The sequence below is a fragment of the Komagataella phaffii genome, chromosome 2 (genome assembly GCF_000027005.1).
Source record: "Komagataella phaffii GS115 chromosome 2, complete sequence".
Classification (NCBI taxonomy): Eukaryota; Fungi; Ascomycota; class Pichiomycetes; order Pichiales; family Pichiaceae; genus Komagataella; species Komagataella phaffii.
Window position 1 is genome coordinate 1,285,492 of NC_012964.1, and position 12,615 is coordinate 1,298,106.

General features: G+C 39.8%; 6 protein-coding genes across 6 annotated transcripts; 3 read left to right on the top strand and 3 right to left on the bottom strand.

Annotated features, from left to right (window-relative positions):
• Nucleotides 1-78: 78 nt before the first annotated feature.
• On the top strand, nt 79-519 carry PAS_chr2-1_0877 (uncharacterized protein; the record flags this gene model as incomplete). The annotated part of the gene is made up of 1 exon (XM_002491557.1): nt 79-519. One exon carries the CDS (start codon nt 79-81, stop codon nt 517-519), a length of 441 nt encoding a protein of 146 aa, XP_002491602.1.
• Nucleotides 520-557: 38 nt separating this feature from the next.
• Nucleotides 558-1,508, bottom strand: PAS_chr2-1_0676 (Hypothetical protein; the record flags this gene model as incomplete). The annotated part of the gene is made up of 1 exon (XM_002491558.1): nt 558-1,508. The coding sequence occupies one exon, from the start codon at nt 1,506-1,508 to the stop codon at nt 558-560; it is 951 nt and encodes a 316-aa protein (XP_002491603.1).
• Nucleotides 1,509-2,706: 1,198 nt separating this feature from the next.
• PAS_chr2-1_0677 (uncharacterized protein) lies at nt 2,707-5,733 on the top strand (the record flags this gene model as incomplete). The annotated part of the gene is made up of 1 exon (XM_002491559.1): nt 2,707-5,733. One exon carries the CDS (start codon nt 2,707-2,709, stop codon nt 5,731-5,733), a length of 3,027 nt encoding a protein of 1,008 aa, XP_002491604.1.
• Nucleotides 5,734-5,765: 32 nt separating this feature from the next.
• Nucleotides 5,766-8,009, bottom strand: PAS_chr2-1_0678 (Protein involved in the transcription of 35S rRNA genes by RNA polymerase I; the record flags this gene model as incomplete). The annotated part of the gene is made up of 1 exon (XM_002491560.1): nt 5,766-8,009. One exon carries the CDS (start codon nt 8,007-8,009, stop codon nt 5,766-5,768), a length of 2,244 nt encoding a protein of 747 aa, XP_002491605.1.
• A 441-nt stretch (nt 8,010-8,450) lies between these two features.
• On the bottom strand, nt 8,451-10,620 carry PAS_chr2-1_0679 (Tryptophan synthase involved in tryptophan biosynthesis; the record flags this gene model as incomplete). The annotated part of the gene is made up of 2 exons (XM_002491561.1): nt 8,451-10,522; nt 10,575-10,620. The coding sequence occupies 2 exons, from the start codon at nt 10,618-10,620 to the stop codon at nt 8,451-8,453; spliced, it is 2,118 nt and encodes a 705-aa protein (XP_002491606.1).
• A 374-nt stretch (nt 10,621-10,994) lies between these two features.
• On the top strand, nt 10,995-12,611 carry PAS_chr2-1_0680 (Hypothetical protein; the record flags this gene model as incomplete). The annotated part of the gene is made up of 1 exon (XM_002491562.1): nt 10,995-12,611. One exon carries the CDS (start codon nt 10,995-10,997, stop codon nt 12,609-12,611), a length of 1,617 nt encoding a protein of 538 aa, XP_002491607.1.
• Between the last annotated feature and the right edge of the window lie 4 nt (nt 12,612-12,615).

Below are 12,615 nucleotides of genomic sequence, written 5' to 3' on the forward strand. Positions count from 1 at the left end.
GAATTTACCCCTAAATTACATCACACATTTACCATACCCACATACTTCAGCCACACTATCAAGCGTAGTGCTGGATTCATGAATCAGGTTGACCGAAGACCATCGGGATTGGCTGAACTGTCCACCAAGGATCAGAAACTCGATGTCAGGGCTCATCAGAGAACCTATGAAGGCGCTTACTTGAGGAGCAGCATTGGTGCTCTATCATTTAGCATCATTGTGATCAAGATCTTCAGTAAAGAGTTCATTGTAATAGGCATAATATTCACCATATACGGGCTACTTCTTTTCCTCGTCAGCTTGCTACGTACGAGGAACATGGATCTCTACTTTTTAGCAGATGATAAAGAAGGAAAGAGCGTGGTTCCTGGAACACAGGATAACAATTCACTTGAGAATGAGGCAGAGATAACCGAGGAGGACACTTACTTTAAAACCAGTGGAAATATTGTTCTTCTGTTAACCGCTATCACTAGTGTGTGCTATGTATTACTTTTTGTGTTCCTGCAGAGAATATAGTATCGTTCCGGGGGATATATATTGCCTCGTGAGCGTTGTTACTGTTGCAAAACAATATCTTCCAAAATGGATGCTGAATCATCGTTGATATGTGTCACTGTTGTCTGTGGAAAGGCGGTGGTGGTACTCAGAACGGACGATGCAAATGACGTTCCTGGGGAATGACACACCGAGTTCCTGGTAATATTGGCTAATTGATTTATCTTTAAAGAGACTTCGTTGGATTCTGCTTTGTCCTTCTTCGGACTCACAGATCTCACTGGTGACAAAGATTGTCTTGGAGTGTATGGATTTCGTTCTGCATACTTTTGAAGCATGGAGTTTCTTCCCCAAAATTCTGGTTTAAGTCCCTTACTGGGTGTATCATTTCCTTCATCATCATCATTATCATCATCCAAAGTATTAATAGATTGCAGTACTTTCTCCAACGAGTCGGTACTTGTATTCAAACTTCCATTTTCACTCTTTGGTGTGGGAGTTGTTTCTGTTGCTGTGGTTCGTATAGATGTATCAGTCTTTGTTCTCTCTTGCACCGCTGGATCTTTGTCTACCTCCACATCATGATCCCCCAATTCAAAAGTCTGTTCTTGATAGATTGAGGACCCATTGACAGGGTTCAAATCTGCTGTCCTGAATTTCTGCTGTTCATTCAACCCTTTGTAGAGATCTGAGATTCCTCCCAACATTAGCAGGGATACATAATAGAAGAAAACTCCTAGCACAGCAATGAATATAATAAGACCAGCACAGTTGATAAATCCACTATCAAATGTCAACTGTTCCATTATCTCCTGATACGGTTGACGTATTTCAAGGTTGCGGGTATCGGTGTATGTCAATTCAACCAGGGAGGTATTGTCCTGTTTCTGTGCTATCTTTATTGGGGTATTCACAGGAGCGTCCAAGAGATTTAAATGACGAACTGCAAAAAACGAAATCAAAGGTAGAATTAAATAGTAGATTGTCAGTGCAAGTAAAGGTGCCCCCATTTTGGTCTATATTAAGGTGGATTTGGGTTTGAACTCTCTTAACTTGAGAGCGTTTCGATATTGTTTTGATTGCGATCTGTCAGATATTTTTCAAGAAGGATTCGAGCCAGTCACCCGAGGCTTACCTAACTGTATGGGGTCAAGTCAGTCAGTGGGGAAATGAACCGGTGAAGGGCTCTAGACCTACAATAAGTTTAAACAAAAATTAAGGCGAAGGAGCAACGAAACTTAGGCCAGTCGTTACTTTTTGCAAGATAACCATTGGAAATACCCAGTAGCTACATTGAATCGTTTGCAAGATGATAATTTATGAATCTACAGATTTGAATTTTGAACCAGTCAATCTGTTTAAGGAATGGAGAAATACGCTTCTCAGTCAAGGATGTGGCCCAAACTGTTGATTAAAATACAGTATACAAACGAATGGCTGGCAGTGCTCGGCTCATTCTAGCTTTTTACTGGTGTCACTGGTGAACAATTCAAGTGAATAGGGGCCGTTGCATTTCTGAGTCCTTTGGTATACTTAAGGCCCTGCGTCTTTTCTGACCTATAATTCTAGTAATTCGATGGAGCGTAGAGGTTAAGTTCTGTGACTTAGTTAAGAGGCTAATAATAGCAGAGAAAATACAAGAGTTCTCCATGCCATTAGGTAAGGGAATAAATAGAAGTGTGAAGCTTCAAGTTCAGCGATTTTAAATAATAACAGGATCTAGACAAGAACCGAAATTGTTAGGCCAATGCAAGCTATACGTCTCAAACACGAAACACTGCTCTTCCACAGGAACGTTTCTCGTTAACTCTAACACCAATTAGGGAAACACTTTTAGATTAGACTTCTACTATCGTTTCCGCCTCGCCAAAAAATGTTACATCAGATGTGCGGCGTCATGTCTCTCTAATTTGTGCTTTTTCCTTTACTCATAGAGGCAGGTAGACTTAAAATATTTGAAAGCAATTCCCCCAGACGATACACATTATCTAGCAGCATCACTCGATTTTCTTCACATTTCTAAAGCAAATATATTCTACGTTTCGCCCTTTTAATTAGGTACAGACTACTAACTTACAGAATGGAAGAACATATTGCGTGTACTACACAACAAGGAACATCTTCTGATTCTTCCGATGCCCATGGTTCAATAGTTCTAAGACAATCTGGAAAAACCACTGATTTGATTCCTGGAGAAATCAAACGGAAATGGACGTTGAAGTTTTACATTCCTGTTTTGTGGGGACACTCCAAGCCGATGAAGGCATCAGAGCAAATGCTGAGGGTCAGTTGAAAGAGTTGGAAAAAAATTTTGGGTTCTTGGGTGCATGCTTGGATATATTGAACGAAGAAGGAGTCAGCACGGATACGAAAAGGGCCTGTGTAACATACTTTAAGAATCGAATTGTGAAGAACTGGGGTAACTCTCAGGCTATAGATCATGATGAAAGGCCGATAATTAGAGAACGTCTGGTTCAAGGGTTAATCAACAACGAAAGATTTGTTCAGAATATGCTGTTCCCGGCCCTTAGTACAATACTTGCCTATGATTATCCCAAGTCTTGGCCAGAGTTTCTACCCCTAACAATCAATCTGCTCAATGATACAGCCAATCAGAATGCAGTTTTTGCAGGTATTGTATGCCTCAGTGAAATATGTAGAAGTTATAGGTGGTCTGAGAATGCAAGTCGAAGTTCCAGCCTAGATCCCATCATTATGAAAACGTTTCCTGGAATACTAACTATTGCAAATTCATTATTGGAAGTTGACACAGATACCGTTCTAGTCGGTGAAATGCTAAAGCTCATTTTAAAATGTTATAAGTTTGCCACCTATTATGACCTTCCAGAACCACTAAGGACGGAGAGTAGTATATATGGATGGGGCACACTACATGTTAGGATTATTCAAAAACAACTTCCTGCCTCCGTAATGGCAAAAGATGAAGATGAAAGAGTTAGAAGTCCGTATGTGAAGGCTCAAAAATGGGGATTTAACAACCTGACGCGAGTGTTCACAAGATATGCATCCAACAACCTGTCCCAAAAGTTTGATTATCCTGAATTTAAAACAGTGTTTATCAACCATTTTGCCCCTGAGCTCATCAAAACATATTTCCAGATCATAGGCCAATGGAGGGAGGGCTCCAAATGGCTCTCCCCTGCGTGTCTCTACGGCCTAGTCGAGTTTATTGAATACTGCATACCCCAAAAGGATACTTGGAGGCTTATCAAACCATCTGTCAATGATTTGATAGCTCATTTTGCGTATCCTCTTTTAATTCCTTCGGACTCGTTGTTGGAGCTTTTTGAGAGCGACCCTTACGAGTATATCCATATGATATTAAATGTTTATGACTCGACGACGTCTCCTGCTATGGCTGTGGTGTCTTTGTTGTACACACTACTGCAAAAACGCTCAAAGTCATGTTTAGAGTTAGTCATGCAACTTATCTATGAGAAGCTGACCTCTCTGGAGGATGATAACTCACTGGAGGGTGCAAAACAGAGAGAGGGCGCTTTTAGATTACTGGGCGCAATTGCTCATAAACTGGTGAAGAGGAACTGTGTTTTCTATCCTCAGATAGAACAGTTTTTGGCGACGTTTGTTTTTCCGTACTTTAATTCTCCATACGGGTTCTTGAATGCAAGAACATGCGAAGTTGCTACTAAATTTGACGGCTTGGAATTTCAAAATAAAGAGAACTTAGCTACTTTATATCGAGGGGTAGTCAATTGTTTCCAGAATGAAACTGATTTACCTGTACAGCTGGAGGGAGCTTTAGGTATTCAAACCTTTATTGATGCTCCTGAATTTAAAGAGGCACTTGAACCAATTATTCTTCCAACCATGCAAAAATTACTCAACCTTTCAAACATTATGGAGACTGATACGATCTCTGCTGTGATTCAAAACTTGGTTGAGAATTATGCTGAGCAATTACAACCGTTCGGTCTAGAATTGATGGATAAACTGACTGAACAGTTGTCAAGACTATTAGTTGAGATAGAAACATCTACAGAACAAGATGATAATACAGAGAAAGAAATGGTTGTTCTAGGAACTTTGAACACCATCATAACTGTTCTACTGTCGTTTGAAAATTCGAAGGAGACTATCTTACAATTGGAACAATCATTTTATCCAGCAATCGAATATTGTCTAAAGAATGGAATGCAAGATTTCTTCACTGAAGTTGCAGAGCTGATCGAAAACTCAACATTCTTAACGAGATCAATTTCGCCGCTAATGTGGCAGGTTTTCGAGCTAGTTATGAATACTTTTGAGAATGGAACTGGAAAGTTTTATCTTTCCGACTTTGTCCCAGCTTTGAAAAATTATCTGACTTTCGGAGCCGAAGTATTCAAGAAGAATGCTCATTATAACAATGCTATGATGAAACTCATTATTTCTTCGTTTGAAGATGCCCTCGACAACAACGATTTAGATGAAGAGCAGTTGTCAATTGCATGCAACCTCGCTTTCACCTTTGTATTATGTTTGGGAGAGGATTCTAAGCCATTCCTCCCAACATTGCTAAAAACCACCATTGCCATGTCTAATCTCAAAGTCAGAACCTATGAATGTAAGGTGTTTCTCAATGATGTTGTCTTGGCTTGCTTTGTTCATGATATCCAAGGAACACTCCAGTCTTTGCTTGAGTCCCAAACACTATACCCTCTGTTAACTCATTGGTTTGACCTGTCACAGCATTTGTTCAGAGTATTTGACCTGAAACTTTCGTTGATCGCTGCGATGAGCATAATCAATCTCCCAAGGGACTTTTTGATCCAGACAAAGCTTGATTCTCTCCTTCCTAACTTTGGACTTATGATTTCTTCTCTACTCAGAAAGCTACCCGATGCCATTACGAACTTGACTAAACAGAGAGAGGAATACGATGAAACTCTTTTGGCATCTGCGTCATCAAAAGCTGAAGATGAGTTTTTACAGGAACCAGAAGGCGATGATGATGATGACCACCCTGATGTTCTCAAGGATGATTATCTTCAATTCTTGCAAACTGCTCAATCTAAGGATGATGTAGATGAATTCACGATGGTTGATGATCCCCTTACAACGACACCTCTTGATTCAGTAGATGTGTTTGGTATATTTAAACAGGTGTTTACAGGAATTTCCAATAATGACTCTCTAAAGAAGGATCTTTTCAGCCAAAAGTTATCTAGGGAGGATCAGGAGGTCATTCAAAGCGTATTAGAAGTAACTAAATAGTGAGCATTTCATATAGAATTAGCAAAACGCTACTACGCAAAACCTCCTAATCTCTTTTTTCTTTTCTTAGCTTGCTGCGATTGTGAGGACGCCCGTTGAGAGTTTACTTGAGATTGGGTTTGCGAGTGTGGTTTTTGCGTTAACTGGGAAAATGATAATTGGGAGTTAGTGTTCTTATTTTTCTGTTTCTGTGAGAGATTGATGGTTGGAATTTGTGATTGCACTGGCGTGAAGGCCTTTTTTGGGTTAATCTTCTGCTGTTTAGAAGTTTTGAGTGAATTATCATACTCATTATCCCAATCAGAGACCAGATCTTCCCATGATTCTAGGCTCAGGTCTGGAATGGTATCTTCAGCTCCTATGTTTCGGACAAGAATCATGTTTAGACCAACAAACTGGGTTATTTTGTTACAAGTTTCAACAAATGGTTGAGATACTTCTTTTGAGGCTTCTGGAGGAAGAGTCCACAAGCACTTGATGAAATGCTGGACTGAGGTCATGGAATACTGAAAACTTGGTCCAAAAATTGGCTTGAGCATTGAAGTATTCGATATGTCAAACAACAAATTTGAGTTTTCAAAATGAAAGTAGAGCTGATTAATCATGGAGTCTAACTCCTCAAAATCATCAATATACTTTGGCTGAGGTATAACTTTACCAAGACACTTCAAGCGAGAGTCGTTGTTCGATTTTACAAATGAGTCCAAATACTCTCCCAAAGCATAGGCATAGTCTTGGATTATATGAACAGAATTTACGTCCCCAAAAGAAGGAAGACAATTCTCAAAAATGCGATTGACCTCTGACAAGGAAAGAGGTGACTTTGATGTCCTACTGTTTAATTCTGATTGGCTCAGGTACGGTAAGACCTCCAATTGTTCATCATCTTCCATCTTCAAATCAGGTGTTGGGGAAAATAATGCAAACGCAAATTCGTTGTTCAGGTTGACATAAAAAATAATGAATATGGTCAACTGATGAGATTTATTGGAGTCATTGTTCTCCTGTGGAATTTTAAGCACGGAGAGTGATCTCACTGAATCTGAGGATTCCAGCGTTATGTATTGTGGATCATTCAGCAGATGGAATTGATGGCTTGATTTGGTGAAACCGAGCTGCAGTATTTCAACGACAGAATGACAACCCGAATAAAGAAAGCACATGAATCGACCATCAACTTGATACAGATGAAGTTTCAAGGACATATCATGGTCTCTGAGGTAGTGTTTCCAAGAAAATAAACGTTCAAAGGTGAATGAGTCGACCACTATCAGTTCCTTAGTTGTCAATACAAACAGATAACCCTCCGCATGTTCAACGAATAGTAACTTTGACCATGACGTCAACTCAACAATACATGTCATTGTTTTGAAATTGTAATGATATAAAGATGAACGACACCAGATAAACAAAGATTTATCATCGACAAAAAGTGATTGTTTGTAGTTGGAAAGTTCCATTGGGTCATAAATAGTACATCCTCCCTTTTCGGTCAATATAGAATTAGACAATTCAAAACATTTAAGATTCCCATCATTATCCATTATTGAGAATTGTTTGTTATTCTTTCGGTTGAATGCAAAATCTGAAAGATCTCCTTCAAAGTATTCACTGCTATCAAAATGGCATATAATAGATAGATCTTTAGTGTTATGGATTTCCATGAGCTGGACAGATCGGACTGTTCTAACCGATAAAATGGGAAAGACCTTCCCATCAGCATCTTTCAATCGTGCCCAACTGATCTGCTTAATCGGGGATATGAAATCGAGAGTTGTCAAATTTGTCAAAATAGGAAGTTTGGTAAAATGTTCAAGTTGAGGGTTTGAGCCTAAGCTTTCCACCAAAACTGCAGCCTCATAGGCTATTTGAGAGACTATAAGCACACTGCTAGAAGAGCCTGACACGTGTGCAACCACTTCATTTCTATTAGAAGATTCAAATCTTGTTGGAGCCACAAGGTCTGATATCGTTGGATCAAATCGTGAGGTGGAATTGAATACTGCTGACTCCGAATCGAGATTATAGACAATAGTATCAGGTATATAAATGTCATTGTGTAATTGATCAAGCACTTTTTTTCTGCCCTTGATGTTGTATGGTTTGGTGGCCATTTGCTTTGGTCTAATGGTCGATCCGTCAATCTTGTAAAGGTGCAGCTTTTGATCCCTCAAACAGCCAAAATCCCAAAGTTTCGTTTTATTGGTAGGATCATACTGAATTGCATCAACACCATAAGTAAGCTGAACTCCCGTTTGTTTATGTGGAAAAAACATCCAGGTATATCCCGATTTCTATTGGATACAGCAGTTTTGACTTAGATTTACAGACTGATGAGTATGTGCAGATATTTTTTTTTTCTTAGTTAATCGTTCCAGCGAATCACTGATACTTTAATATGGGAGGAAATGAGGTTACAAGATGGGCTCTAACTACTATACACGAAAACCGTTACGTTACCAATGATCATTGACTCTGTTACTTGATACAAAAATAGAATATTGGTGGCAAGATCAATCAGAATCAAACTGTTCAGATCTGTATTACAATCTGCATGTATATGGAGATTAAAGACCGAGTATAACAAACTGCTCAGTGAAATGTACTAGGAAAAAAAAACACATCCAATAATTTGACTGTGTTGGTAGTAATAAATACAAAGTTTCCCAGAGCTCTTAGTTCTTAACACCCAGTCAAGTTGAATATTGTGCTATCGATCACTCTTTAGTAATGTCTTCGCTGAAACGCAAATCCCATCCAATTTGAGGTCCCAATTTAGGTAAAATCTCAGCTACACTCTGGACGTCCTTATCACCCCTTCCAGATACATTAATAACTAAGGACTGGTCCGAAGACATAGTCTTTGCAATTTGCAATGCGCCGTAGATTGCATGACTAGACTCTAGTGCTGGAATGATCCCTTCCAATTGAGACAGGATTTTGAATCCCTCTAATGCTTGGGCATCAGTTACAGCGGAAAATTGGGCTCTACCATTTGCTTTCCAGGCAGCCAATTCAGGACCAACTCCAGGGTAGTCCAAACCAGCTGAAACAGAGTGTGTATCATGAATTTGGCCGTCGTTATCTTGTAGTACATAAGTCATAACTCCATGAAACACACCTGGCTTACCTGCAGTCAAAGTAGCCGAATGGTAAGGTGTATCAATACCATCTCCACCGGCTTCAAATCCATAAAGCTTTACAGATTCGTCTTTTTCAAATGGTGAGAACATACCTGTAGAGTTGGACCCTCCACCAACACAAGCACAAACGGCATCAGGAAGCTTCCCATCGTTCAGTTCCTTGAACTGTTCTTTAGTTTCGCTTCCAATAATACTTTGAAAAGTTCTCACTAATGTTGGGTATGGATGAGGTCCAATAGCGGATCCTACAACGTAGTGAGTGGTTTCAAGATTTGACACCCAGAATCTGAAGGCTTCAGAAGTGGCATCCCGAAGAGTCCTTGTTCCTTCCTGGACAGCCACAACAGATGCACCTAGGATTCTCATCCTGAAAACATTGAGGGCTTGACGGCGAACGTCTTCTGCTCCCATAAAAACAGTGCATTTCATACCAAATTTGGCAGCAGCAGTAGCAGTTGCAACACCATGTTGACCAGCACCAGTCTCAGCAATAACACGATTCTTGCCTAGACGACGAGCAAGAATTACTTGAGCCAAAGCATTGTTGATTTTATGAGACCCTGTATGATTCAAGTCTTCTCTCTTCAACCAGATTTGGGCTCCACCAGCGTACTCAGTTAGTCTTTCAGCGCGGTGAAGGGAAGATGGTCTTCCAATATAGGGGTAAAGAGATTTAAACTCTTTCCAAAATTCTGGATCAGCCACCGCGGCATCAAAGCCTTTCTCTAGTTCTGCTAAACAAGTGTGCAAAGCTTCAGGTACATACTGACCACCAAATTGTCCAAAATGAGGGTTACATTTGTGAACCTCGTTGAACTGAGTTTCCTCAGTTGCAATTTCTTGATATGGAATCTCGTTGTCATTGTCACTCAAAGAATCAGTAATAGTAGTATCATCTGTACGTCCAAGAATTTCTCTGACGAACTTCTTTGCAGCATCAGCTCTTAAGCTTTCAGGTGCTGCGTCAATAACGTTGATTAACTTACTTCCGATGACAACACCATCAGAAGAAGCCCCAACATCCAAATAATGCTCGCGAGTACTGACACCAAATCCTACAGCAATTGGGCTTGACCCCGCAAAGCTTTTTACTCTCTTCACCAATTGAGGCAATGTGTCAGACATTTTTGTTTGTGCACCTGTGGTTCCCATTCTAGAAACGACATAGATGAATGAATCTGAGATCTTGCTCAGAACATCCAATCTCTCATCGGTGGTAGCGGGAGCAACCAAAGGAATATAACTTAGACCTTGCTTAGCGCAATAACCTCTAAATTTAACAGCTTCTTCAGGAGGCAGGTCGCAAATGATGTAACCGTTTGCACCTGCTATTTTGGTGGCCTCAATCATTTTTTGTTCTCCATAAGCCAAAATTGGATTGTAGTAGCCCATTAAGACGATAGGAACGCTAACACCTTTAGCTCTGGCTTGTTTAACAATGTCCAAACAGATATCTATATTAACACCATTCTCCAATGCTTTGGTGTTGGCAGCTTGAATGGTAGGACCGTCAGCAATTGGGTCACTGAAGGGAATTCCCAGCTCAATAATATCCACGCCACCAGCTTGCAGTCCTTGCAAAATGGGGACAGTGTCGTTAATAGTAGGGTAACCAGCAGTGACGAACGTGATTAAAGCACTACGGTCTGTCAATAGTTAGTAACAGTTCTTGAATTCATTCGCCTAAGGTCAACTTACTTTGCTTTTTAGCCTTTTCAAAGGCACGTTTCAAATTTGTAGTCATGATGATGATAGATTTGTTCGTGAGTCAAATTTCAGATTTAGAAAGAAATTTTTGGAGGGAGCCTGGAATCGCGATATCTATTACTCATAGAATAATAACTGTCGGGCTTAGCATTATAGAGAGGTAAAGTAAAATGAAATACGAATGGTTACCAGACAATGTGGTTTGTGAATTACTATTCGTCGGTTGGTTTTTTTTCTGTCTTTTTTTAGTAGCCAAGTTGTTGTTGGTGTGTGGGGTATCATTAACTTGGGTGGACTTCGGTATCCCAAATTTTTCAGTTGATTACACGACCATGAACATTTTTTTTTCTTTCTCTAAATATTTTTCTAGCACCTTTAAGATAAACCCTATCTTGCAACTATAGTTCCCAGATGGCTTATTCTGTTAGCAAAACGTTGTTTGATCCTGAAGGTCGTTTTTTTGGCTACAGTGTTGACAGGAGGAGCCGTAATGAAATAATTATTTGTGAAGTTTCTTCGGGACAAGTTGTCAGTCGTTTCCAGCTGGATATGCAGGATGAGATTCTAGCATTCACTTGGGTAACTCAAAAACAATCAAAAGCTTCAGTCAAGAGGGCAAGTAAAAGAACAACCAATGGGGAAGTTGTACAAGCCAATGGGGGTGCTATCCCTTTGAAGAATTTAGCAGTGATGCTCAAAAATGGTGCCATTCTAATACTATCCCCCTATCACAATGACATCAGCAATAAGATTGTTAATGAAAGTGAAATTAAGTGCCTCAGTAGCTACAGTGACTCAAACGGTATATTTTATGGCTATGATAAAGAATTGAAAGCCATAAAGCTATTTAATGCTACAGAGAACAGAAGTGTATCCACTTTGGAGTTTAGCGTCGACAAGAACATAGATTTGATTCAAGTCTTGAAGAACAACACCTTATTGCTAGCATCTGCATCCATCTATCTAGTATCTCCAAATGATTCGATTGATTACATTCGTCTCCCCGTTCCAAGAGGTCACGGTACGAGGATAGTTTCACTGGTCCAATCTATAAGAAATCCCGATATTATTGTTAGTGCTAGGATAAACGATACGACATTGTGCGTCCACTCATTACACAAAAAGGGCACTGTTACTACTGTTGACACTCTGCTGACTGTGATCAGTATTCACAATTTTGAGCTCGATGATAATGAATACCTTGCAACCTTGAATGACAATGGTGTAATTCAAATATGTCAGCTTCCCACGGGAAAGGGCCAAACTATCACATTTTCTCAAATAAGCACAGATTCGAAGGTTCCATTGACAGGCTTCTATGTTAAAGATGGGTTCATCACTGTCAGTTGGTTCCAAGATATGCACCCCCGATTTGCAAAGTTTCCCTGCAGAGATTCTGACTACATTATCGAAACCGAAGAAAACTCAAGTGAATCTCAAGAAGAGGATGATGACAAAGATGAAGACGAAGTAACAAACATTCTTGAAAGCGAAAAGGAGGAAATAATTGACTCTAATAATATTGTAGAAACCGCTGAAGAGTTGTACGACTTGATCTCCAACAACATTGAAGACGAATCAAAAGTTATTAGCATTTGCGCTTCAAATAACTCCAACGTAGGAGAAACAGTGAAAAATTTGAATAAGTCCAAAGCTTCCCGTTTGTTTATCATCTTGGTTCAGTATTTCACTTCTAACGTGGTCCATTCTTCAAGTTTGAAACTCTGGATAAAATGGATCATAGTAACACACGGCCGAATCCTTATAGAGTCCCCTGAAACTGTGCAACTTCTACAACTTTTGTCATCGATTCTGGATGAGGAGAAAAAAGTTCTTCCTACAATGCTTTCTTTGCAAGGAAAATTGACCTTATTAAAGGCCCAACTAAGTTTGAGAAATGAGATTGCTAGCATATCCTTAGAGGATGAGGAGAAGAACGTCAATTCGACAACTGTATACACTGTAGCAGACGAGAACTTGACCTACGACAACGGAGAAACCGATGATTTTGCCAACGTTGAAGAATGATAGA